Source organism: Sinocyclocheilus rhinocerous, unplaced genomic scaffold (assembly GCF_001515625.1).
Source record: "Sinocyclocheilus rhinocerous isolate Xijiao unplaced genomic scaffold, SAMN03320098_v1.1 scaffold623, whole genome shotgun sequence".
NCBI lineage: Eukaryota > Metazoa > Chordata > Actinopteri > Cypriniformes > Cyprinidae > Sinocyclocheilus > Sinocyclocheilus rhinocerous.
The window spans coordinates 1,673,420-1,700,676 of record NW_015644631.1 but is presented as its reverse complement, the minus strand read 5'-3'; the positions used below and the strand labels follow the sequence as shown (position 1 = coordinate 1,700,676).

General features: G+C 39.1%; 1 protein-coding gene and 1 pseudogene across 1 annotated transcript in view; both read left to right on the top strand.

Annotated features, from left to right (window-relative positions):
• Nucleotides 1-9,558, top strand: part of LOC107758585 (GRAM domain-containing protein 1B-like) — a 41,848-nt gene extending 32,290 nt beyond the window's left edge. Inside the window, exons 4-18 of the mRNA XM_016576354.1 lie at nt 1-114; nt 306-401; nt 483-563; nt 656-771; nt 1,323-1,476; nt 1,678-1,882; nt 1,988-2,131; nt 2,239-2,357; nt 2,470-2,612; nt 2,726-2,829; nt 4,129-4,332; nt 6,362-6,452; nt 7,014-7,121; nt 7,538-7,658; nt 8,448-9,558. Of these exons, the coding sequence (XP_016431840.1) occupies nt 1-114; nt 306-401; nt 483-563; nt 656-771; nt 1,323-1,476; nt 1,678-1,882; nt 1,988-2,131; nt 2,239-2,357; nt 2,470-2,612; nt 2,726-2,829; nt 4,129-4,332; nt 6,362-6,452; nt 7,014-7,121; nt 7,538-7,658; nt 8,448-8,537 (1,890 nt within the window). The 3' untranslated portion in view covers nt 8,538-9,558. The remainder of the gene's footprint in view (nt 115-305; nt 402-482; nt 564-655; nt 772-1,322; nt 1,477-1,677; nt 1,883-1,987; nt 2,132-2,238; nt 2,358-2,469; nt 2,613-2,725; nt 2,830-4,128; nt 4,333-6,361; nt 6,453-7,013; nt 7,122-7,537; nt 7,659-8,447) is intronic.
• A 4,484-nt stretch (nt 9,559-14,042) lies between these two features.
• The window catches only part of LOC107758584 (ARF GTPase-activating protein GIT2-like), a 16,380-nt pseudogene continuing 3,165 nt past the window's right edge, over nt 14,043-27,257 (top strand).

Here is a 27,257-nt window from a genome sequence, read left to right as displayed (position 1 = left end):
ATCCTGACAGACTACTCCTGTGCCCTGCAGAGAGATATCCTCCTGCAGGGTCGCCTCTACCTCTCCGAAAACTGGATCTGTTTCTATAGCAACATATTCCGCTGGGAAACGCTGGTGAGTTGATGAATTACTCTCATCTCAGAGGGTATCAGTCTCTCACAGCTGGATCAGCAAAGCTGTGTGAGGGAAAGCAGCTAATTTTGCACAAAAATCACATTTCTGCCCTTCTTTTGAAGATGTAGCACTTTATTTGTCTTTTTAGCTCTGGCAATAGAGTGATAGAGTTTGTTGTCTTGTGCGTGTAGCTGACTGTGAGGTTGAAAGATGTTTGCTCCATGACGAAAGAGAAGACGGCTAGACTCATTCCCAATGCCATCCAGCTGTGTACAGACAGTGAAAAGGTAAACACAGGCCTTTGACTTTTGACTTTGACATATCACCAGCAGTGTACCAACACTAAACATTCACATATTCTCCTCCAGCACTTTTTTACCTCATTCGGGGCAAGAGATCGGACGTACATGATGATGTTCAGACTCTGGCAAAATGCTCTACTGGAAAAGGTTGGACAAGACATGGCATTATATCCAGTGATCTGTTGAAAACAAATGCTTGGTTGCCATGTTCACCCACCGTGTCTCTTGTTTTTATTTAGCCATTGTGTCCCAAAGAGCTGTGGCACTTTGTCCATCAGTGTTATGGGAATGAACTGGGTCTAACCAGTGATGATGAGGATTACGTACCTCCTGATGACGACTTCAACACCATGGGGTGAGTTTTCCCCCATCATGAATGTTCAACCATTTAGGTGATTCATAATTTACAAATCTCCACCCTCTCTCACAGTTTTGAGATCCAGAGATCCAGAAAACAGATGTTCATTTGTAATTTTAGGGATTCCTAAATTATCATGTGACACTGGAGTAGAAGACTGGAGTAATGGCTGTTCAGCTTTGCACCAGAGGAACAAGTTATTTTTTTAAAAAGTGTATTCAAATAAAAAACAGTTATTTTAAATTTTAAAAATATTTTACAATATAACTGTTTTACTACTGTTTTACTGTATTTTTGATCAAATAAATGCATTTGATGAGGATAAGAGACTTGTTTATATATATATATATCAGATACAATAAATCAAATACAGCCAGTTAAAAGTACCCAATCAGATATACCTAGTCAAACTTGGAAAATTTAATTCATTCATTTGCTGTAGACATCTTCATTTCTCCTCCACTATCCATCAGTCCATCCCATTGGTCTATTCTGCTGCCCGAGCTGGTAATCTTGACCTGCAGCTGTTGCCCCTCTCCCTGGTGCAGGTACTGTGAGGAGATTCCCGCTGAAGACAACGAGGCCAATGACAACTGCCCTAAAACCCCAGATGCCAAAATGGACATCAGCCCCCAGCTCCACAGGAAGGTTTTCCCCAACAGCAGTCTGAACTCCACGGACAGCACAGACGCTCCGGTCAACGTAAGCACCAGATCTCTTCACACAACACATCACTGCATTACTGTGGGAATTATAGTTTGTATGACAGTAATGCTTTACCGGGTGGTTAAGGTTGCCGTACCTGACCATTGCAGCACAACGTTAGGATGGCAAACTCATGTTTTGGGTGTTTGATATTTTATTAATGAAAAATATTCACAAACAATCTTTCTATCTATGTAGTTTGACGTGCCCCCAGTGGAGGACTTCAGTGGCTGCGTCCCAGAAGACCTCGTACCCCTGCCATTACCTGACAACAAGCTGTCAGAGACCAGTGGCTCCGCACATGCCCCCGTCCCCGTCCCCGTCCCCATTCTTTCCCTTGACCTCAATGACAATGAGGACCTCCCCACTGAACTCAGCGACTCCTCAGAAACACACGATGAGGGTGTGTACGCTCTCCCAAAACTGATTTCTACATCCAACAATTTCTATATATTGTACCACATCTGGCCTGACACACGGCCTCTTCCTGTTTCTGTGTTCTCAGCAGGGGAAGTGCAAGCCTTCCAGGAAGATCTGAATGGGAAACTGTACATTAATGAAGTATATAAGTTCAGTGTGGATAAACTGTATGACATCCTCTTCACTGAATCCCAGTTCATGAGAGAGTTTCTGGAGCAGAGACGCTTCTCAGGTTGACCAACTCTATGTAATAGTCTTTATACAGCTATCTGTCTGTCTGTCTGTCTATCTGTCTGCCTATATCTGACTATTATTGATTTCACCTTTTTTCTCTTTCAGATGTGGTCTATAACCCATGGAGGAAAGAAGACACTGGTAATCAGAGCAGAGAGATCATGTACACCATCTCCCTCTCCAACCCACTGGCCCCAAAGACAGCCACAGTTACAGAGACGCAGGTGAGCTCACCAGAGGAGACAAACAAGCCGCATACAGTACATGGGACATGTTAAATGTAGTTTTGTCTTGATGATGCTATGAAAAGCTGCTGTTTCTTTGTTTTTCTTCTAGACTCTGCACAAGGCCAGTCAAGTGAGCGAGTGCTACATCATCGACGCTGAGGTGATTGCTCACGATGTCCCGTATCACGATTACTTTTACACGCTCAACCGCTACATGCTCACTAGAGTCGCCAAGAACAAGTGCCGCCTGAGGTAAAGCTTGTGCTCTATATTTATTAACTCTTTACTCTATTTTTAATGCTCTGCAAAAACATTTTCTAGCATGTAAGGGTAAAATGCTGTGTTTTTTCTTATGAATCTAAAAGGGTGTCAGCTGAACTACGCTACAGGAAGCAGCCATGGGGACTGGTCAAGAGCTTCATTGAGCGAAACTTCTGGAGTGGCTTGGATGAATATTTTAGATATTTAGGTACGTTTTAGTAGAGCAGGGACTTAAAAATTTTACTGCATAATAAAGTATAAAAATGATAAAAAAATAAATAATATTTATGCCAATAATGGACTATTGAAAATTAAAACTAATTTTAAATCATTAAAGGGCACCTATTATGCAAAATCCACTTTTACATGGTGTTTGGACATAAAGGTGTGTTGGCAATGTGAAAACAACCACCCTACAATGACAAAATTTTTTAATTTTTTAATCCCCATTAAACCAAATCAGTCTCACTAGGCCTGCCGTTTTGATTCTCTAAGCAATATGACATCACATCGCATAGGGCCGGTCCACGGCGGCTGATTGACAGCCCTGCATTGCTATAGTTTCCGCCCTCAGCGGTTGTACGTTGTTCTCCATTTTCCATGTAACGTCAGCAATGTCTCGTAAGCAATCCCTGTGTCATCCCTAATCCCTCAGTCATGTTGCATCTACCGGCTGTTTAGGTATGCAAACTAAGCAGAGAGATGTATATGCTACGCCCTCTTCTGGAGACGGGGTGGGAATATGCAGCTAATTTGCATTTAAAGTGATAAAAACACTGTAATAAAAAATCATTCAAAAAACGGTCAAATGACTGGCATGCCAAACAAAAACCGTAAAATTACAGTAAAATATCTTAATTGAAATAAAGTGCAAAAACAATAATTTTACAGAAATTGTCATTAAAGGTTTTACAGAAAAAAAGTGTTATTTTACACATTTTTCCTTGTTTCAATTCTGATATTTTACTTTAATTTTACCGTTTTCGTTTGACAGCCGTAGCTGCTAGTCATTTGACCGTTTTTTTTTTTTTTTTACAGGATTTTTTTACAGTGTAAAACCCTTATTTTACAGATTTTTCCATGTTTCAATTACGATATTTTCTTTCATTTTACGTTTTTTGTTTGGCAGCCGTAGCTGCCAGTCATTTGACCGTTTTTAATGGGATTTTTTTTTACATTGCACCAAAACAGCTCTATTTTAGACATGCCCCAAAAATGACATTTTCCAGATGTTTAATAAATTAAATAAATGTTCCAGATGTTAGATAAATGATTTGTGGGGTATTTTGAGCTGAGAATTCACAGACGCATTCTGGGGACACCCAAGACCAATATTACATCTTGTAAAAGGGGACATAATAGGTGCCCTTTAAATATTTTCTTACAATGTTACCAATAATAAAATTACAAAATGTAATTAAAACGCATAGAACAGGATAAAAAGAATAAAGATGAAAATAATATCTGTTTCTCTGTCTCTTTTCTGTGTGTGTGTGTGTATATATAGAGCTGGAGTTGAGTAAGGCACAGCTGGTGCTATCTGAACCTCATAAACAGTCTCCCAAATCCAAAGCCCTACGCACAGCTACAGTGAGACGGAGGAAACGGCCGCTGACGCACATGAGGCAGCAGCACCTGGACGAGGCGCTCAGTCCCGTCACCACACCTGAGGATGAGAAGAGTGTCATCCATCGCATCAAACACGTGGCAGGTGCGACATTAGCCAAATCTCTCCTAGTGTTCCTGGGCATTATTGTTCAGGAATGTGATTTTTCCATATAAATACAGATTTCTGCATTACTGCATTATGATTGAAATCGCGCAAATGGCCTTAAGCTATTACCTAAATAAACTGTGAAAAGATTGTTTTCTAAAACATTATGGACGGAATGGTCCTGAGAGCGCTGTACGAGCTTGCGGCGCCATTTGCAGGACAGTTAAAAGCGTTCAAATGATTCAAAGCGCCAAACGTGAGTAGAATCAGCGCTGAAACGTGTTACTCGAACCAGTAACTTTTTATGAATGGCGGTGAGAATTTGAGGCTGCGTTCGAAAACTCTAAAATGCTGCCTTCGGAGGCAGCATTCCAAAGCAGGAAGGCATCAAGGCATGTCCGAATCCAAATTCTGCTTTACTTCCTGTCTCCGGAGGTACCTTCTTCTGATCGAATTTTGAAGGCAGCATAGATGTATCCTTCGCTGCCTTTGATATCCCACAATCCCGTGCGTTCCATTCCGTGACGGTTGAGCTAAAAAATAAAGATGGCGTCTGAAAGTTGCGTTTGGTGGTCAGTTTGTGTGTGAATGTATATTTCTGACTAACTTTTTGCACTTTTGATGCTATTTCTAGCGAGAAATCAGTATTATAGTAATTAAATATTCGTTTAGTTATCACAAAAACTCATTCTATTTTGTTGTAGATCATTAAACCATTACGCTGCCTCAGAAGCCTGTGCGAAATCAGTTTCATGAGGTGCCTTTGTGCAAAAACGCTGCCTGCAAAGTCATTGCCTCATACAAGAGCGAGGCAGCAAGTTAGCTGCCTAAGTTTTCGGATGCAGCCTGAGATTGCTAGTGCTGTCCTAAAATTCGCAACGGTTGTGATGTAATTATATAATAGACTGTAGTCTGACGCGCTACACGTCTGCTGTTACAGTACTGTTTTTAGCTTCGATTCACTGTTAGTGCATTTGGGAACGCAACATTCGTCATTAGAAATGTTTATACAAATCTGTTGTTGTTTAAAAAGAGAAGTTTCAGTGTCACATAATCCTTCAGAAATCATTCTAATATGCTGATTTGCTGCTCAAGAAACATTTCTCATTATTATCAAAGTTAAAAACTGTTTTGCTGCTTAATATTTTTGTGGAAACAATGATGCCAATCAAACGTTTGTATAAGATTTAAAAAAGAGAGAGAAATTACAAATTTTATTCATCATGCATGAAAGTGATAAAAAGTGAGTGACGACTTTTAAAATGATTTCTCTGTAATAAATGCATTAACAAATTTCATTAATATATTTGATAACTGCAAATAAATGCTGTTCATTAAACTTTCTATTTATCAGAAAATCCTGAAAAATAAAGTGTATCACCATTTCCACACATAATATAAAGCAGCAAAATTGTTTTCAACATTGATAATAATCATAAATGTTTCTTGAGAGCCAAATAAATTGTTATGATTTCTAAAAGTTCATGTGACACTGAAAATTGGAGTAACGATGAAGAAAATTCTGCTTTGCACCACAGGAATAACATTAAATTTTATAATATATTAAAATTGAAAACTTTTTTTTAATTTGTAATAATATTTCACAATATTGCTGGTTTTTTTTTTTACTTTATTTTGATCAAATAAATTCAGCCTTGATGAGCAGAAGATATTTATTTCAAAATCATTAATAATTGTAATGTTTCCAGACTTTTGGTAGGTGCTTTGATAATAATAACAATTCTATATACTTTACTATAATATATTATAGTACTTCATTATAGTATATTATATTATATTGTTATCATGATTATTAAATGCTGCTTTTTATTTTTTACAGGACAATAGTATGTATTATTAAAATATAGGATATATCTTTTAATGTGCTAAATATATATTTTTAATAATAAGTGCTGGGGGTGTGGCTTGTGGGCATGGTCAGATTTTCCTTCTTTTTTGTCTCTAGCTGATCACATGCCTGATTGTTGTTTTTGTGTTACTGATTATAATGTATGTGCTGCCGCAGGATCCACACAGACCAGACACATCCCGGACCACGGATCTGAAGGCCTGGCTCTCTACAGCGTTTCCAAACTTCTGTTTATAATCAGCTCTGTGTGAGTATTCGCATTGAGAAACCATATCACAGGACTTCTTTTCTCCACTCCTTTTCTCCTAAATTGCTCATTTTAGCAAATAATGTCTAACTGCAATATAAAACTGACACATGCATCTCATTTAAAGGTGCCATGTGAAGGAAGTTTCCTGTTATTAAATACAAGAATATGATGTATACATAATATAGCATGCTATAAATGTATAAACTAGGCCTCTTTAAAGTCTTCATTGCATGTTTCATTCAGTGTCTACTTTGGTCTGATAGTCTTCATATTGCACCCTCTGTTATATTTTTAGAAGACTAAAAGGTTTCTTTGTTTATTTCACATTTCTTAGTGACTGTACAAGTAACTCACACTGTTGATCAGCTGGAATTCGTTGCATTCTGTTGTTCTTTGACTTCATGTATTTTCTCTCTCCTGTTTTCATTGCATTCTGCAGGATTTGTGTAAGGTATTCAATGTTTTCATCTGTATGAACGTGAAACTTGTTTAGCTGCTTTAGGATTTAAGCGTTGCTGTTCATGAGCTAATCTGAGTTTGTCCTCTTCTGCTCTTCAGTCTGGTGCTACTGGTATTTTTGAACATGATGCTGTTTTATAAGCTATGGATGCTGGAATACACGGCTCAGAGTTTGACCGGCTGGCAGGGTCTCAGGTCTCATGAAAGGTATAGTAACTAGACCTTTGAATGTGTTTATTTGTTATTTTTTAGAGATGGAATATGAGGTTTTTCAAAACTCCTAAACTTTGGCACATAACTCGTCCTGCACCGTTTGTGCCACTCTGCATAAAATCTTTTTAATCTGTTTTGTTTTGTTTTTTAAGTACAACATCAAATTAATTGAGCAATATTGCATAAGTTCTTACCTCATTGCCCAAATGTTTTTTTTTTTTAAATACACTCAGTATACATTTTCTGTCTTTTTCAGATTTTGCTTTTCAAGTCTTTTTATTTTTTTGTTGTTGTTGCATTTTTACCAGAACACAAGAGGAAACACTATTGATAAATAAACTGATTTTTGCAGCATATGAACTTGAATGATACTTGTGTGAGGAATGTTTTTGGCTCTGTGTGTGTTGCAGTAAACTTCCACAGACACAGATTGAATGGGCTCAACTTTTGGAATCTCAGCAGCGTTACCATGAAAACGAGCTGGAAAAATGGAGGGAAATAATAAAGTCATCTGTGCTGTTATTAGATGAGGTAAGATCAAGTTCAAGTTTGAAAAATGGGGAACTTTTATAACTGCATCCTATTAACTCTTTCCCCGCCATTGACGAGTTATCTCGTCTTTCAAAAGAAAACGCTTCCCCGCCAAAGACGAGTTTTTATGGCTCGGCATATAAATGAAAACTGTAGTTTTCCGGGAAGTGTTGATCCGGGAAGTGGTATATGTCTGTGCAAGCTTTGGAGGTGTTGATGGAAGCGATTTACTGGATTTATGCTTTGATAATCGTACTGAATATTATCCTGATGTAGTTTTTAATAAAAATGTGATTTGCTCACCTTTTTGCTCAAAATTATGCATTTTTATGAAACCTACCAATATTCAAGTGTTGATAAAAAAAGAATGCTTTAAGCTAGAATAAAACAGAGTAGAAAGTAGAGGCTCTGATCTTTATTTTGGTGTATTGCATATTCAAATATTCATACAGAAAAATATACTGGAGGCCATCAAATTTGAGTGAAAATCATCAAAATCGCTGGCGGTGGCTGGCAACTTTTTTCAAAAATGCTGGCGGGGAAAGAGTTAATAGAGTATCAACAATGAGGAATAATTATGAATGGATAGTTCACCCAAAAAATTACTCATTTTTATGTCATTCTAAATCTATAGCCTTGCTTTCTTCAGTAGAATACAAAATGTGAAACCTGGAAGAATTTTGCGTGAAAGTGTTCCATGTATGATTATATCCCAAATCTTTAAAATTGAACTATTTCTTTAAGCTGCAGTCATTAAAGGATTTCAAAAATGTATTTGGGTGTTTACAGATGAGAGGGTCTCTAATGAAGCTACAGAAAGGTATGGGGTTGAGAGACTACGATTCAGACAGTGAAGAAAGGCGAAGTCGCTATCACTGAGTCCCGGCTCAGCCAATGTAATGAACATCTCCACATGTAAGCGACCCGATGAGCTGGGCCGGGGCACTGACTGAACGGCTCTCACGGTCCGGCTGCAGCGCTGTGAGGCCTTTCTGACGACAGACACTGATGGAAACCCAGTACTGCAATTTCTCTGTCTTCTCTGCGATGAAAGAGCTGAAAAAAATGAAGGAATGCAGTCCTGTGATCGTGGAATCGGTCTGTTCACCCAGGGCTAAAACAAACGCACCAAAACAATTCAACAGTCACTTCAAAACAGACACAGACTCTGGTTTAAACACTTGAGCGGATGTTGGAACTCGGCAGCATCACTTTTTTAAACCTTTTGGAGTCTGGGACCAGATAAAGAAGATATGGAGTTACTATCAGCAAATGTTGCGTTGACATGTACACATTTATTTATAAAAACAAAATATGGAATTTAATCATATTATGATACACATGAAAATATATAATTTCTATGTATGTAGAGCTATATTTGTTGCCAGAGTTCATTTGTAACAGGCTTCCATGGAGAATCAAGGCTGGTTCCTTGATAGCTTGCGCCATGGTGCATCAACTATATGCAACTGGTATATCCTCCCCTGTTTGGAGGACTGACTTCCTCCGATTGGTTGATTTGCAATGGCAAAAGAGCCATGGTCTCTAACATTCCATCTACCAAGCGTCATCGGCTGCATTCCAGTTTCCATGCTACTGCACATTAAAAGTACATACTTGGAAAAAAGTACATACTTTTAGGCATATAGTTAGGACACGGTTAAGCCACAAGTATACTTTTTCCATGTTCCGATCCATCTTGCCTTTCAAAGTATACTTCATTTTTCATGAATGGCCAAATCACTTGCACATTCACTGACAGATGATTTTTCAGTCTTCGCCAGTTTAATGTGCAGAGTAAACTATAGGAAAATACTGTGCACATTTAACATCAAACCGAACAGGAAAACTCAATAAAAAAAAAAAAAGAAGAGTTGAACCGAAAGAGTTGACTATAGGGCCTTTCTGCGTTCTGATTCGGTTCTAGTACATACCGGTTACATAGGTACCGGTGCCATATTAGGGCCTTTCGCACCGCTTTAGTTACAGAACTAAATGTACAGTACTAAAGTACTAGGACGATTTTGCGCTTACTATTTCCCAGTACCATTTAAAGGGTTTTTCATTCGCACCGACTGTGTACTAGGAAGTGACGTAAGCCGGTCGACAGCAACGTCATTTGTGCACGGCGTTCAACAACGGAAACAAAGGAAGAACAATGTTAACAACAGGAGGATGGAGGACATTTTGTTCCTTCGAATTCCAACTGGATTTCCTCCGTTGCATAAATGTTCAAAAGTGCCTGCACTTCAGCGTCCGTCCATCTATCGCTGTTCTCCATACTTGTGAAATAAGTTGACACAATGTTTACAGTATATTTACACGGTGTTTTAAATCATGGCGGGGGGGGGCGTTTTCGTACGCGTTTGGCCAATCAATGTCTACTTGCGTCGCGATTAGTACCAGTTGTGCTGGTTAGACCCTGCTCCGGAGTAGGAGCTAATTTGGCTCTCGAAAAAGGCAGTCCGGTACTAAAATTGCACCCAGTTCCAGTGGTGCGGAACCGCCAAAAAGTGGGTAGTTCCACAATTAGTTCTGGTACTATGAAAAGGTTCCCGCGGTGCGAAAGGCCCTTATGAAGTCAAGCAACCGTGGTGTTGTCTGTTTCTAGCTCGCATTTAGATTTTTACTTCTGGCACTTAGGCTTCAAAAGTCGTAAAAGTTTTGTTCATTGGAGAAGATATCATGATGAATAAAACGTGGAAGAAGCATAAACCATTGTTGGTCACAGAGATTACTTTCTGCAATAAACCAAAAGCCAATGGAAAAATCCTTTTGGGTTTTTGTCGAGGGAACCAGGGTGATATGCCATCACTTCAGTGCTCTATTATGAGGAAGAGTATGGGAATTGGGTTGCAGCCATCAAATCAACCAAACCTCTCATGCAGTGGTTAACTACAGCAGGTCCACCCCAGCCAATAGCATCCATTCATTTGTGAATGAGTTATTGTTACATGAATGTGTTTCTGTTCTCCCTCAGGGTTCATTTATATCCTGCAGACAGCTGTAAACAACTTCATAATGCCAAGCTACGATGTTAAAGCCATTCCAAGATTATTATTTTTTTCCATGTTGTATGTTGTTTTTGTGTTTTGATGCTAAACCAGCTGCTGGACGGGTGAGAGATGCACATTGGTCATGTGATGTCAGAAAGTATTTAACATTGTTTTTGTTAGTGTTGTGAAGCTGGACAGACATTTATCTTGATAAATTGTTCTTACAGAGAGACCAGCAGTGGGTGTGTTAAGACTGGACTGTGAAAAATCCAGGTTATGCTTGAATTTACAGAGAGAAACTGTCTAGAAACTTTGGCAATATAATAAAAAATCAACCTCATGAAAATGGTCAAATTGACTAAAACCTCTTGAGGTGTCATATGCAAAAACTTGTGTTTTCTCATACAAAACTCCGACAAACATTGATATTGAGCCATGGTGCTCATGTAGGCAACACGGGTTCGAGTCATGAGTAGCCGATTTCCTGATCCTGTTCCCCTCTTTCCTCCTCATCAAGAATAATTTTAATTCTTAATTCTAAAAGGCCAAAAATCAAATTAGAAATGTATTTACTGGAGTTGATCTATTTCTAACCAGCAATTCCACAATCTAAAGTTCTGGTTTGAATATTTAAATATCAAGTGGTTTTTGTGGAGTCTTTCACATATTATAAAACATAGAGTCCTATAGTTTCTGATTCATGTAGATTTTGCCATGGAATCAGCTTGTTTTAAGTTCATTAATAAGTCCAGTTGACTTTGGCATTGTTTAAACCAATGTATGAACTGATGTAAAGAAACAGAGCTGATGGCTGTCTCAGTCAAGAACATGTGATAGATGTGAAACTTCTTAGACGGATATGAACCAGTCCAATTTGTTCAAAGCAACTGGATCTTAGATGTTCATTTTGTCCTGTGAGGTCTTGTGCATGATTTTTGGAGCCTCTGCTATCCCATGTTGGCTTTAGTGGCAGACCTCTTGTGCTATAGCAACAAGGCCAATTAGGAAATGTAAAAATAGCATCTGCGGGCCGTAGTGATCAACCTGCACTGTTTACGCTAAGGGGTCAGTTATCTGTTAAGAAAAGACACACACAAAATGCATTTTTCATGATGGTTATGTTCCTAAAAATCAATCCAGAGCAGGGACTACAGTTCATTCATGTCTGTATTCATCCTCATTGTCATTAAAGCAATATGCAGTATTAAATGTGCAATGTGTGTTCAAGTAGAGTGTGTAAGTACTGCTGAAACTCCACATGAACCGTCTGTGAATGTATTTTCTAGCTGAAAGACGATCCTTTGTTTGGACATAACCTGCTGGGTTTGGAAGCACGGGTGATTTAGAAGGCACTTTTGATGTCAAGCACTGAGAGGCCACAACAATGGTGCCACATTGCTCACTGTCAGGCCCTAAAAGTATTATTTTTCAAGTTCTGCTTACAGTATTATTTTTTACAGTAGCCTATGTGCACAGACAGGATGGTTGCTTTATTATGGCCATGACTGTTATGGTCCGGATGGTTTGGAAATTCATATTTGGTATTTTTTTTAAGGCCATGTCAAATCCGGGTTATTCTTTGTGTATTTTTTTTTTCCTGAAACATTGAAAGAAAGAAAAATGAATATATATTGTAATTACAACATTGAGGCTTTTTAAATTATTTAAAGTTTTCTTCACAAAATGTATATACACACAAGTATACTGCAATGTATGTATATGTTGTGTACAGTCAGTGCACATCCTACATGCGCTGGCTGCACTGTGGGATCCCTGAAAAACAGAAAGGAAAAAAAACTATACAGTTTGTGTTGTCAAGAAATAGGCGGAATGAATAAAAGTATTTAAAAGAGATTTTTATTGCATGTTATTACTTGCTACATTTTCTGCATTTTTATTATTTATTTCCTCTCAACAATATTTATACATAGAATAAATTGGAAGACAGAAAAGATCAGAAAAATGCCAAATGGACTAAAATAACCTTTACTCTTAGTTTATTGCTTGAATCCTGTTAGTGTTTGTCTCCACCTTTGTGGCTGATATCACATACTGTAATTTTTTTTAATGAATTTTATTACCATTAACTCATGTAAACTGTGCTATTTTTGACATTTACCCCAGTGTCGAAAGTGCCCCAGTTTACCTGAATTAACTCTACATTTAAGATGTCATAACAGTCCGAAATTGGTACTCCTTTTATCCCATAATGTTTTAATGAACAATTATTTGATTGTAATTTATCTACAAAGAAGACTTTTGAAGACATAGAAGGTAAACTGCAGTAATTGCTCATTTACAGACATGCTCTACTTGGAGATCTCTAGGGTCCTTTCTTCTAAATGCCCCAATTAATCTCAGTTTTTCAGGGAGAATAATTCCTCACCAGAATGACCCACATAACTAAACAAAGAAAGGTTGCTACAGATGTTAAAAGATTTCTGTGTAAAACAACAGTGAGTAAAATTGTAAATTATGACCAGAGATTTGAAGGCAAATCAAGTGGCCAAAAGGTTTACGTTCTTCTTATTTTCTCCAAATATTTAAGCCAATAACTATTTATTAAAATTAGTGACATTCAAACAAGCCTCCTTGTCAGAACACACAGTACTTTCTGTTTTCCCTCATATTTACAAAATGAGTTCTTCTTCCCCCCTCTAGTTTGTATTTATGAACGTAAACTAAAAGCGATATGACGCAACAAACTAACACGCTATTGGTCAGTTGATAGTGGTCGCGTCGCTCGCCTGCAGTCATGTTGAAGAACACCCGCCCATGACAGTGTTGCCAGATTGGGCGGTTTTGAATTTGATTGTGCGTGTAAAAATTGGCTTGGGCGGGTGAACAAAATTTGGGATGGTTTGGGGTCAGTTTGGCGTATGTAAACGTCGACAGCCGCACTTATCACGAGGGCTCAGCAGACAGTTGTTATGATTCATGAGTGACAAGTTTTTAGCGAGATAAGTTAAAGTTATAACGTATCTGATTTTGAATGTAGTATGACTGTATATTCAAGTAATCACAATGCCTAAATACAGTGGCGTAACTTTGCTTTGAAAAGTGGTGGGGACACCGCGCAACTATTTTTCTAGTTTTTTATTTATCGGTAGCCTAATTCTCTTTAATGTAGGCTATTCGCCCCGATTTGATCCGTTTACCTGCAAAATTTATCTTATTTATAATTTATATTAGCCTATTTTGTCGTCAATATTTTGTTTTAAGGAGTTAAAATGGCCCTTATCAACCTTGATTTACATATTCTATAACATTATTTTGACAGTTAAAGTTTTGGGAGGTTTTTGGGCGGGTTTTTGTGAGCTTTTGGGATGGAAATCGTCCATCCAATCTGGCAACACTGGCCCATGACTGCTGATCTCCTCCTCTTCCAGGAAGTGAAAAAAAGGCGTCAAATAAGGACGAACAAGGGAAACACGTCCTCCTCACATCTGTCCCTCTCCCTCATTAATCCGTTAATCACATTAATGTTTTAGATTGTCGTGGAACGCAGCTGTATGATGTCCACTAGAGCGCGAAACAGAGAGATCTGCGCGGACTGCAGCGCGCCCGGTAAGACCAACAAAACAAACATGAAACAAACGCAAACAGTGCTGATGAGATCCTGTAGGGTTTTATTCAGACAGATGTTTATAAAATTAATTTCTCTTCGATTATTCTCAAGCAAACGCCGTAATAATCCTTACGTATTACATGGATATTGGTGCCTGAATAAAACAGATTGCGGTTAAATGACAATCCTGATATTCCCAATGGAAAATAGCGCTAACTGATGATGTTCAGGCCCTCGGTTTTTAAAAAAAAATAATTTCTCTGCGAAGCAAAACCCCATCTTAATTTTAATAAGACAAAGGAAAGACCAGACAATATGTGGAGACCAGTTTCCATCAGAATATGTAGTTGCTATTATCATAACGGTTATTGTTATTAAAAATATAATAATTAAATAAAATTCAACATAAATAACTTGGTTTCAGCCAAAGCTGTCATCAAATACATACATACATACATAAAATAAATATAGTGATAAACCAATATATTAGCCAATGCTCGGCCAAAAGGAAAATAAATATTTATTTATTCGTCATTTAATCACTTTATATGTAGATTTTTTTCTCCCACAACCAATACTTACACACTACACAGATTATGTTTGTTTTAGTTTTCTGAAAATCAATATGCAGAACTATCTTTTTTTTTTTTATATATATATATATATACACAAGAACAATAAATCTACAGCAATGACACACATTATACTATACATTAATTATACATTTTTATTTATGGTATTATAGTTATACTGCATTGTTTTGCGATACAGCAGGTCTAAATGATCTACTTCCATTTTTATTTTGGGCCAACTTGACTGTTCAGTTTAAAATGCTATTTGTTGCTCACATAAAAATGAATGTCTGTAAAAATTTGGGTTATTGTAAAAAAAGAATGCATTAAATGAGATACTGTAACTCATTTGCTTTAATGACAAAAGCTCTGAATCCTGGTGATCATGTTCTTCAGTATTTTTAGAGAATGATCTAAAAAGTACCTTGCGCTTCAATGGAAACAAGCACATCTGTGCATTTGTACAAAGAAGCCACATGCTTAATGTCACAAATGAAGGCTTATACAGTATACATGTCTCATATGTTTTGCTCAGACAAGTTTTGTAAGGGTCATTATGCGGCTGAGGAAGAATGACTAGAAAATAATGTCAGGATCTGCCTTTCGAGGGGAATTTGTAACTGTGTTGTGCAATACTTGGTGACTCACAAAGCTTTTCTTTCTCCCTCTCAGATTCTCGTTGGGCCTCGATCAATCGGGGAGTTCTGATCTGTGACGAATGCTGCAGTATTCACCGAGGCCTGGGCCGCCACAGTTCTCAGGTCCGACACCTGACCCAAACTCCGTGGCCCTCCTCACAGCTCCAGGTGAAGAGCCATGCTGCATGCTCTGATGGGGAGCCGCTTAGCTTTGCATTTCCTGAGGTTCATTAACAGGAAATGGGGCATTGTATCTCAGTTCCTCAGACAGGAATAGAACGCCTTGCTGCCTTCACATGCTATCTTAGAGTTTCCCAGTTGTAAATACGACCCGAGAGGCCATTCATGTTCGATTTCTGGGTAGGACACTTTACGATAATTCAATTTCTGGAGGGCCACAGCTATGCAGAATTTCGCTTCAACCTTAATTAAAAACGGACCTCATCCAGCTAATCAAGTCCTTAACACTTATTTAAAAACTACAGGTATGTGTGGTGGAGCGGGGTTGGAACTAAACTCTGTAGCACTCGCTCACTCCAGGAGCTGAGTTTGACACCCCTGGTTTAGAGTCTAGATGCTTCTCATGTGTCTTGCTGAAGCTGGAGTCATAGAAACACTATTGCAGCATTTTATGCGTTCATTTTCTGTCTCATAGTGAAAGTTAAGGTGAAGTTTTTGGTGTTTATCCACAGATGGTGAAGTCCCTGTACAATAATGGAGCAAATTCAATCTAAAGGCTAAATATCAAATGCTGGCATTTGTTCATCGAATGCCGTGCCGTGAAGATGATAGTGTTACCGCCAAAGACCTCAGCAAGGTGAGAATGTAATAATAATATGAGTGGACAAGAACCTCTGAGATGAAACTGAGAGTTAAACAAAGACTATCAAAGATCTATGTCTGATGTGATCTTCAAGTTCTTGAGACCAAAACCATCAGATAAAACCATGAATTCACCCTTGTTTTCAGCAACTTCACTCTAGTGTTCGAACCGGCAATTTGGAAACTTGTCTGAGGCTGTTGTCGTTGGGAGCGCAGGCTAACTTTTTCCATCCAGTAAGTTTCAATGTTATTGCTTAATTTTCTGTTCTAGGTAATGTTATATTAAAACAACATATTAAAAACAGTATCTGTACCAACACTGAAACTAAAAAATCTGAGCATAGTTCAGCCAAATCAGTCTGCCAAAGGACAGATCGTAGTTTAAGATACCTGATAAATTTTGACCAAATATGTAAATACTGTATTCTACATGACTGTATATATAGATATCAATCCACTGCTAAGGTGGAATAAGGTTTCATTGTTTTGCAGCGGTTGCTATTTAATCTAAACGCTCCATAGCAGGTATTAAGTTGTATTGTCCTTAACTGAATTACTCCAATGAATGCCACGTCACTTGTTTTCTTCAGGAGAAAGGAAATACTCCATTACATGTGGCTGCTAAAGCAGGCCAGCTGCTACAGGCGGAGCTGCTCACTGTGTATGGAGCAGATCCCGGAGCACCAGACAGTTCTGGGAAGAATCCTATTGACTACGCCAGGTGAGAGAGAAGCAGATCCGAGGGATCAACAATACAAAGATTCAGCATTTTCAGTTATGTTTGATGTTCTTCTGTTATGTCCCACTATAGGCAGGCAGGACACCAGGAACTTGCAGACAGACTGGTGGAGATCCAGTTTGAGCTGACAGACAGACTAGCGTTCTATCTGTGTGGAAGAAAGCCAGGTCAGTCATAAGTATCTCTGTAATAACAGAATGTACCTCAAAAACTTGAGAGCCTGAAATGATTTTTCTTTTTTCTCAGATCATAAAAATAGTCAACACTTTATAATTCCTCAGATAGCAGACAGGTAAGGATGAGCTCCCTTTTGTATCACACCTCTCTTTAATCTGTTTTTGATTATAATACTTAATTGCATAATTTGTTTTCTTTGCTGGCTCCATTTGGATAAGAAATGTGTAAGTATGGAAATGGGAATTGTTGGTCTTGCTAGTAAGTGCTGATCAGATGATAACAGCTCTTGAAAATGAAGATTCCAAAAGAAAAGTTTATTAAGAACTAGAATCTAAAATCATATTGCGATATCTTTAATACTTCTTGAGTTATAGAAGTATAGAGTATAGAGCACGCAAAATTGGGAAAAAGAATATTTATGGCACTTGGACCATAATGTGTTGTTCAATTCATGTTATGTTCAATGCAGTTGTTTTGACAGAAGGAAACGATATAAATCTCTAGTTTCAACATTATTTGTTCTTGAGACATTCCTCTTTAAAAAAAAAAAAAAAAAAAAAAAAAAGTATAATATTTTTGAAAATCAACCCACATTTGGTTTTTTACTACTAAATGTACAATTTCTAAAAATGTGTACAATTTAACGATTTACCCCAGGAGCCATATTGAAATCCCAATATCTCTGGAACCAAGCCATATAGGGCCTTAAAAATTAAGATGCCAAAAGAAAAGACCCAGAATCTAAAAGGGCATTAAGATATCTTTAATACTTCTTGAGTTACAGGCCTGCAAACTTTGGAGAAAAAAACTTGAAAAGGGGTCTTTCCCCATTTTTGAACGGTCACCATTGGCACATAATGCAACAAAGATCTGCTGTTTTTGGAGTTCAACCTTAATTTGTCTCCACACATTCTGGGTTATTACATTTTGATTATTAACTATTAACTATTTGACACCTGAGATTTGCTGTTTGTATAATAACCTTGTTGTGCTGCTCTCAGCTCAGTAATCATCAGTTTGAAGAACTAGCCATGGATGTTTATGATGAAGTTGACAGAAGAGAAACGGATGCAGGTTAGAAGAGTGGTATTCTGATCTCTGTCCATTTTTCTCTCAAAATATAAACTCCGATTTTATCCTTACATTTTGAATGGTGTAATTATTTTGCGGTTATAGTCTGGCTTGCGACTCAGAACCACAGCACCTTGGTAACGGACACCACAGTAGTACCATTCCTCCCTGTAAACCCTGAATATTCCTCCACTAGGAATCAGGTACATTGACAAAGATGCAAACTCACCTTCTAAAACGATTCAGTTAGTTTATAATGTTTGAGTTTCCCTCCGTTTGTGGTGTTTATGTTGCAGGGACGTCAGAAGCTCGCAAGGTTCAATGCACATGAGTTTGCAACGCTGGTTGTTGATATTTTAACTGATGCCAAGCGCCGTCAGCAAGGAAATTCTCCTGATAATTTCAAAGGTGATTAAATGGGGTGTTGGGTTTTTCTTTTATCATGGACTGTATAATGCATAAAGTTCAACTTCCACTCTTTGTTTCTGCCCAGATAATGTGGAGTTAATTCTGAAGGACATTGGGAACCATCATGGCAGTGAAAGTCCAGAGATGGATCAGCCTGATTATGACAGTGTGGCATCTGATGAGGATACGGAGCAAGAACCAACATCTGGAAAAGACGAGCGGACCAAGGTACATGCTTTACTTTCTTTATTGTCATTGTCATAAATGACAACGAGATAACATCAGAGCAACCTACAATGTAAAAGTGCAGTAAGTATTCATAAAGTGCAATCCATTATACCTTATACCATTTGGTTCACAATCTTGTAACAGACAGACAGACAAGACAGCAGAGACATAAAAATGATTGTCCATATGAAAATATATTGCAGATTTTAAAATATGGTGTAAATACTGCAACAATGCATAGTCCAGTTCTCAGCAATTGCAGTAGTGTAGGAAAAGATGTGTGGTGTATGTGATGGGCTAGATCAGGGGTGTCAAACTCAGTTCCTGGAGGGCCACAGGCCCACAGCCCTGCACAGTTTAGATTCAACCCTAATTAAACACACCTGATCCAGCTAATCAAGTCATTTAGGCTTATTTGAAAACTACATGGTATGTGTGTTGGAGCAGGGTTGGGACTAGCGGCCCTCCAGGAACTGAGTTTGACACCCCTGGGCTAGATGCATATTAGAAAAACATTCAACAGTCTCACTGCACTGGGATAGAGGCTGCGGGCCAGTCTGGTGGTTCTGGCTCTGATGGCCCGGCATCGTCTCCCTGAGGGCAGCAGCAGAAACAGGTGATGTGCTGGGTGCGATTGATCCCGCAGGATGTTTTGCGCACTCCGCAGACAGCGGGTGGTATAGACTGCTGATCTCCAGGAGGTTCGTCCCAATGATTTCCCCCGCTGTCCTCACCACCCTCTTGAATGCTTGCTGTTCGTGCTGCAACAGTTTTATATGGTCCTATGTGTCACCAGCCATACATGTAATTCATCCATCTTGTTGCGGGTCGACTGTGCATTAGAGAGGAAGATGGTAGGAAGCGGGAGCTTGGACAAGTTAGCCTTTAGCCTGGCCCACACACCCGCTCGCTTTCCTCTCTTCTGTTTCTGCCTGCAGCGTCTCCTCCTCCATCTCACATCTGTGAGAGTTCCCGGTAGTGGTCTGACGGGCTCCAGAGGAATAAATGCCTCAGCTGTAGATAATGTATTCCAGAATTGAGTTCTAAAAGTTCGTCATGGCTGTACTGAAGTGTCTCTGCTCGGTAACTGTGCAGAATAATACACAGTACCACCAATAATGTGCAAAAAGTATGCCAGTTGTAAAGCAACTCAAAGCCGCTGCGACTGTGCGCGCTGCATTGCGAATTGCAAAAAAACTTTAGGCGTTCCTCAGGGTGTATAGTAGTGTATGGGATCAAATTTAACTATGATCTCTCCTCTTAAGAGCTCAGAGTCTTCAGACTTGTCGGACAGCCCCATCACTGTGCAGGAGTTAATGGAAGTGAAAAGTGCCCTCACTGCCTCCGAAGCAAAGATCCAACAGCTCCTTAAGGTCAACTGCCATCTTGGTGAGGAGTTGAGACTCATGCAGAGCAAGGTAAGCAGTCGGATCACACCTCAAAAGGATTTTATTTTTTGCCATATTGCCCAGCCCTGCTCAATTGTGTTGTCAAATGTACTGATTTCGGTACCAGTCAGTACTGAAATTTTAGGGTGTATTCACACCTGTCTTGTTTGGTTCGAATGAATTGAACTCAAGTTCGTTTCCCCCCTTGGTGCAGATCTTTTGGGCAGGTGTGAATACAGCAATCGCACTTGGGTGCGGACCAAACAACCGTACCAAGACCTAGCTGAAGAGGTGGTCTGGTTCCAAACGAACTCTGGTACGGTTGAATGGATGACCTTAGCACACGTGTGGACTTTCCTGGTGTGAAACACCCTTAAAAATGTGACGATACGACCATTTCCCGCAGAAAATTTGAGTGCTGTGAGTGAAACACCTCACTTCTTAAACACCTCTGATTGGCCATTGTGTTCCCGCTCTCAACAGATAGGTCTGTGATTGGCTACATTAATCATCTCTTCATGCTGTTCACAGAACGCTTACACAAATTACGCTTGCACACGGGAGCGTTTGAAAGCCACTACTATCAGAGGATCCGTCAATGAGCAGATATATTAGGGATCCACCGACGGATCTGCTGATAGACGCGGCTTTCAAATGCTCCCGTGTGTATCTTTGTAAGCGCTCTGTGAAGAGTGTGAATCATTGTAGCCAATCACAGACATATCTGTTGTGCGTGTGAACACAATGGCCAATCAGAGGTGTTTAAGAATCCGCTCAACAGCGCTCAAAATGCTCGTGGGAAATGCTGGTATCGTCCCTTTTTTTTTTTACATTTCAGTACAGACTGGTACCGAAGTCAGTACTTTTGACAACACTTCTGCTCAACACACCCATTTTTGCTGCAAATGTCTCACTCTGCTTGGTGCCTTCATTTCAGTTGAACTCCCTCCAGAATGAGAACAGCACTCTGAAGACTCCTAACAGTTTGGCAAGGCCGCAGGACCTCCCGCACAGGGCACCTCCACGTGGCTGTAGGGCCATGTCGATGTATGAGACCGGCTCGGGTCTGAGGCAGTACCACCCTAGAGGAGAAACCGTCTGCCGTGACACAACCCTGACTCTTCAACCACTGCCGTCAAATGTAAGTAAAAGCCAAACCAAATCCATATTTGGTTGTGGCCCTCCTGTTTCATTATTTCCTTGGTTTTAACTCATTTGGTAACCCAGTGAATCATCACTTGAGGTATGCATTGATAGCCCCTATTCTCTTTTTAATCATTAATATTTTTTAAAAAAATCCCTTTGCCCACTCAAATCATAATCTGAACCCTTTCTAGACTGGGAAGGGTCCCTCGGTGACTGCCTTCTCCTCCCTTCCCACGTTCCCCTCAACTCTGTCCTGGTCCTGGGATGAGATAACCCAAAGGGTGAAGTACCTGCTCAGTGAACAGGCTGTTGAAAGGGCTTCTCTTCTATCTGTCCCCCATTTACTCAGTGCATGAACCACAGATCTGTCCAACCAATGAAATACATGTTCTTTAGCTGGACTACTAATGTTAAACGTATGCACAGCGAGAGACACCAGCCATTAACATTACTCACAACTCTGCTTGATGTGTAAAGCAGTCACTGGCTCTCTGATATCTCAGACCCAAAACATACTCTACGCAAGTACGTGAATCCAGATGCTTGTAGCTACACAAGTTTGATGTCGTCCATAGTTTTGAAATGTATCAGAATGTAATCCATGCGTTTACATTTTACAATTTGGCAGATGCTTTTATCTGAATCAACTTAGGTTACATTGGGCCTTATTCATGAAACACCAGCAGAACAAATTTTTGTGTAAATCATTCGTAAAGCCGTTCTGGCGTAAACATTCGAATTCATGAAAATGTCGTATTTTCAAAATGTTAGTTGGTACGAAATAAATGTACATCTGCTCCCTAACACGAGTAAACGGTGCGTAAAACGTTCTTTTTGTACTTTTTGGCAAACTGATGACACAGTGCATCAAAATTCAGTCATAATAATTAGAAGTGCATTTGTAACAATATTACTGGTTACTGATTTTTTTATTTAGTAAAATTCTTAAAAGAGAGATACTAGTAATACGATGCTGCCATGGATATTCTAAATCAGTGTTTCCCAACCTTTCTTTAGTCGCGGCACCCTTTGGATAGATGTTTCCTGTCAGCTCGATTTTTGAGTGGACTTTGCTGTTCCGATGAGCATGAACGGTATACGACTGAGCGTAGCGCGCACGCATAGAGCGGGATAATACGCAGAGTGTCACACCACGTGAAAGTGAATCCTGTGCGGTGAACTAATTTTCGGCAGCCGGAATTTCAGTGCATCTCTAATTATTGGCGACATCAGAAATGGATATTATATAATAGCTGTTTTTTTAACATTTTAGCAATTTAAAAATATTAAACAAATGATTTTTTTTTACACGGCACCCCGGTTGGGAAACACTGTTCTAAATCATAGCAACCAAAGCGTCTCAGCTAGAGAACGCTGTGCCACCAGCTGGTCCTTTTAAGAAGAGCACCTGACATTTTTTCAGCTGGCTAAAACTCTTTGGTGGACAAGTTATTGAATATTTATCGTTAGGAGTAAAAAAAAAAAAAAGCCCTCTTTGTTGTCTTTCTCTTCTACACTGGTGATTCTTTTGAAGTAACATTTTTATTTATACCAAACAAGGCTGTAATCATGTCTAGAACATTGGGGGTCCAATCATTTTGAGGAAAATATAAAGATGGTAAATATATAGTTCAGTCATGAAACTCTAGATGGAGCAGGCGACGGGTTGTTAACATAACCGATGATATTCAGAGAGTTAAACGACTTGGCACAGCTGATTGGTTCATGCCGCATATGCAGCCAATGAGCTTACTGCCTTGCATTTATATGGCTGACTAGAAAGATCTATTCCGCCAAGACCAAATACATTAACATAGTCATATCCATCACCATGCTAAAATCTTCAGAGAGTTGTCATGATTGAATTGTATTTATTTAAAGAAACTTAATAAATAAAGGATTTAAATAAAAGTAGAAAAAAGATCAGTAAAAGAACAATAAGAATTTTTGTGAAGTAATCAATCTGAACTGCAAATAATATTTTTTTTATTTTAAAATATGCACCCATTCCATTTCAGTTGTATTGTTGAAAATGCAAAACAGAAAAATGCTATTGTCGTCATAATCAATTATGAATTACATGAATCACGTACATGACAGACCTACTTTTCATTCAAAAAGTCGAATAGTTTGCATCACTGGATATTGTTGTTCGTTTACGTCATAGAAGGGGAACGCTACGTTTCTTACAGTCGAGCCGACTGTTGCTATAGTAACAAATGCAACTTTCATCGCTTAAGCTCTTTACTTCCAGTTTTCATTCTTACATTCAGCATTAACAGCAAGCCAAAAGGGGTAAGCTTTCAACTGAACTGTATAGCCTACATGCATTTTAGACGCTTATATTATGTTCTTACCCCGTCCATGCAATGAATGCACGTTATAGAATGAGCTGTTTTCAACTGCTCAGGTAATTTCAGTGGTAGGCTATGCATATTCACATATTAAACTCCCCGTAACTCGCAAATTCCTCGTGATAGCGCACAAATATTTCTGACCGTTTTCGCTCGTTGTCAGCCTCTGTTGCAACAGACTGAAGCCTCCGCGTGAATTCAGCGTGCCTTGCATTCAGCTAATAAAAGAAAAATGTTGCAATTTTCTGGTGTTATTTTATTATTGTTGGGGCAGTCTCCAGCTATAGGCTACATTAAACTTCTCAAAATACAGCCCGCTTCAGATTGGTTTTAATCACTGCACAAAATTTTTTATCTTTACCTAATTCTGATTGGGTGGGCAAGACAGTCATTTGGGTGGGCTCAGCCCACCCCTGCCCATGCCTGGAGCCGGCCCTGTTAGGCATATGGCCAATTAGTATTTTTTTTGCATTTATGCAATATACTGGAGCCAAACCTGAGAAAGTAGACCAGAATATTCCCTTGCATTCCTGGACACGCAATTTGCGTAGCTGTAATTCATAGGCGGGGATTATGCTAATTGTGAATGAGCGTGCACGAGCGTCCTATTTATGAATGATTGTAATTCATTAACACACACATGTTTAACTATCAAATCGGAAGTTTATGAAGCATTTGTGAAACCGGAGGAGAGTTTTCGGGTAGGTTTCATAAATGAGGCCCATTGAACGTATACGTCATATCAATTCCTTCATACTCAGTTGAACCCATGGCCTTGGTTTTGCTAGTGCCATGCATCGGTTTGAAGTGAGTCTTGTTGAGCAAGTTAAAGTTAGTTAAACTGGTAACATGTTTATAGCTAACTATATGAATAATTAATAATGCAGTGCAGATAAATAAGGCAGATTTTTGAGGGTAACTCTATCGCCCCCTTGAGTCTTAAGGTTTTGTTAATGCGAGAACATGTTTTTACAGCGTGTTGGCCAAGTGTCTGCGTGTGACTGCTTGCATGGAGTATGTATCTGGCTTTACTTTACAGCTCTATTGTGCTGAAGTTTTGATTCTACACCAAAAGCATGATGGTTTGCTGTGTCTTCAAGCTTTAAGCTGAGTGAGCACCAGTTGCCAGTAACGGGTAGCATCCCTTTCTTCTGCAGAAAGCTCACTATGATTCTATTCCTGTTACAGGGATCCACATTAGACGCCCAGAGCGGCATGCCAGAAAGTGACTATGATAATGCACTGAACCACGTTGAGATGGACGAATCTGGGTTTGTCTTTGCACCTCTTGTTGTTTTAAAAAAACAATATATTCAAAGGTTTCTTTTTTTGTTGACACTGAACCCGTCCACCCACAGGTCAGTACAGAGTAACTTTTCCAGGGCGAGCGGCTGGCCGGGCGATGGTACAGTGTCACAATCAGAAAACCCATCTGAGGGTGAGTGCGACTCATCTCTACCGTGCACAGAGGACGTCATCAGCAAAACGGAGCTGATCACTAAGAACATCCAGGAATTACTCAGAGCTGCGCAAGAGAATAAACATGAGAGGTAAGAAAATTATTCTGGCCTTTGGTCTTCCAGTCTCCAGTAAAATGGTCTTCCAGTCTTCAGTCTGAAACTCCAATGGCATTCAGCACTGGGGACACAGTGTCTCCTTTGTCTGTTAAGCAAGGGATGGAATTGTCAACACTGCTGGGATATAACATCACATGACCAAGATGGAAGGACACACATGTAGATTCACAAATGACTCATGCTTCACCATGAGTTTACACCATGCAGTGTTCAGTATTCGTATAAGTATCAGGAACAGTCATTTGGATGAAATACTTTGAACACTGAGCCATTGTTGCTCGACTTGTGCTGGTATTGAGTCTCCGGTCACTGCCGATAATTATGCATTCATGGGAGAACGATACCGTAGGTTAGCATTTCACTCACCCAGATCTCCTTCATCACTTTAGCTCTTCTTTCACAGTGTAAAAAAAGTCACTGTGAGGTTGCTGTGGTGTTCTGGGTGGTTTTTACCACCAAGAACCACTCATTTAAAAAAATAGCTTTTCTTACCCTTGTTTTAAATTAGCATTTCTAAATATGATGTATGCTTACATCATTTTGTGAAAAAAAAAAAAAAAAAGTATTTATTTAAGGCTTTGAGTGTGAATTTGAGAAGTTTGTTTGGATGATTAGATGCATGTTTGGTTCTACTCCACATTTTTTTAATTTTTTTGGAATCATAAATTATAAGAGTATTTTAAAATGGAAATATTTGTATCATAATTTAAATGATCTTTTTTATAAATTTAATAAGAAAAAATAAAATTTTTCATTGTATTTCTTTGTCGAAGCTTTGTCCCGTGTTCAGAGAGAATTCTTGTAGCAGTAACAGAAATGGCTACGTTATTCCCTAAGGTAAGCCTTGAGCCAACAAGGAAACTTTGCCTTAAAGGGGTGGTTGATTGTGATTTCACTTTTTTAACTGTAGTTAGTGTCAGAGCCGTTGAGAAACAGAGTTGCGACACTCCCATAGGCTTCCATAGGAACTGAGAAATGCGGAAGTAAAGCATGTCATGGAGCAGCCAATAGTTCCAAACAACCAATAGTTCCAGTATTGAAGCCCATTCATTTCAGTGCTTCTCAAGCACACTCGCCAGAAAGTTGAGGAAATTACAGCAGTTTTTGGTATTTTAATGCATATTTATGAAACGCGTTATAGTTAATGTTTAGTTTTAGATGATAGGCAGTTATGCTATATTTGCAGTTAGATAACCTGAGAAACACTTTAATAGAGATTATAACCGGATGCTAGTTGTCATACTTTTAAGTTTTTAGTCTTTCTGCAATTTTTCTCTCCCTGTAGGAAGTTGAATGAGTTTCAGTGAAGACTGCCCATTAAAGGAATACAAGAATGGCATTACATAGGGATATTATTTTTCTGGCCACCAAACGGCTATAATTTGCCTCTTTGCACTGAAATTTAAAAACATTTTCTCTATTTTAACCCTAAATACTATTCTAAGTGTAATATAAATAATACGCATATTAGATAAAATATTAATGCTCTCTTCATCACTCCCCAGAATAAAATGCGATTGTAAAACGTAGTCAGCGTAGTTATCAATACACAATCAATGCACATGATGTGTTAATAATCGCTAGAAATGCTGTTGATCGCCGTCTGTAGCCGTGCTTCAAGTCGAACGCACCTAATGACAGCGCGGAGTTGTTTGGAAATATTGAGAGCTCCATGAACCACGTGACGGCGAGATCAAAGCGTGTCGCAACTCCGTACCCCGCCCCCGGAAACATGCAACAAAGGGGGCGAGGCCATGCTGCGCTGTAGAGGTCTGCATACCCGCTGCTCTCCTGTGGGACCCGACCGGATTTTTTGTCCCCCGGGATTAAATTCCAGAATAAAACGCGGTAGCGGTCGGTAACTCTGGTGTAATTTGAACGGGAGTGGGCGGTCTAACAATATCCCGTTCCCGAT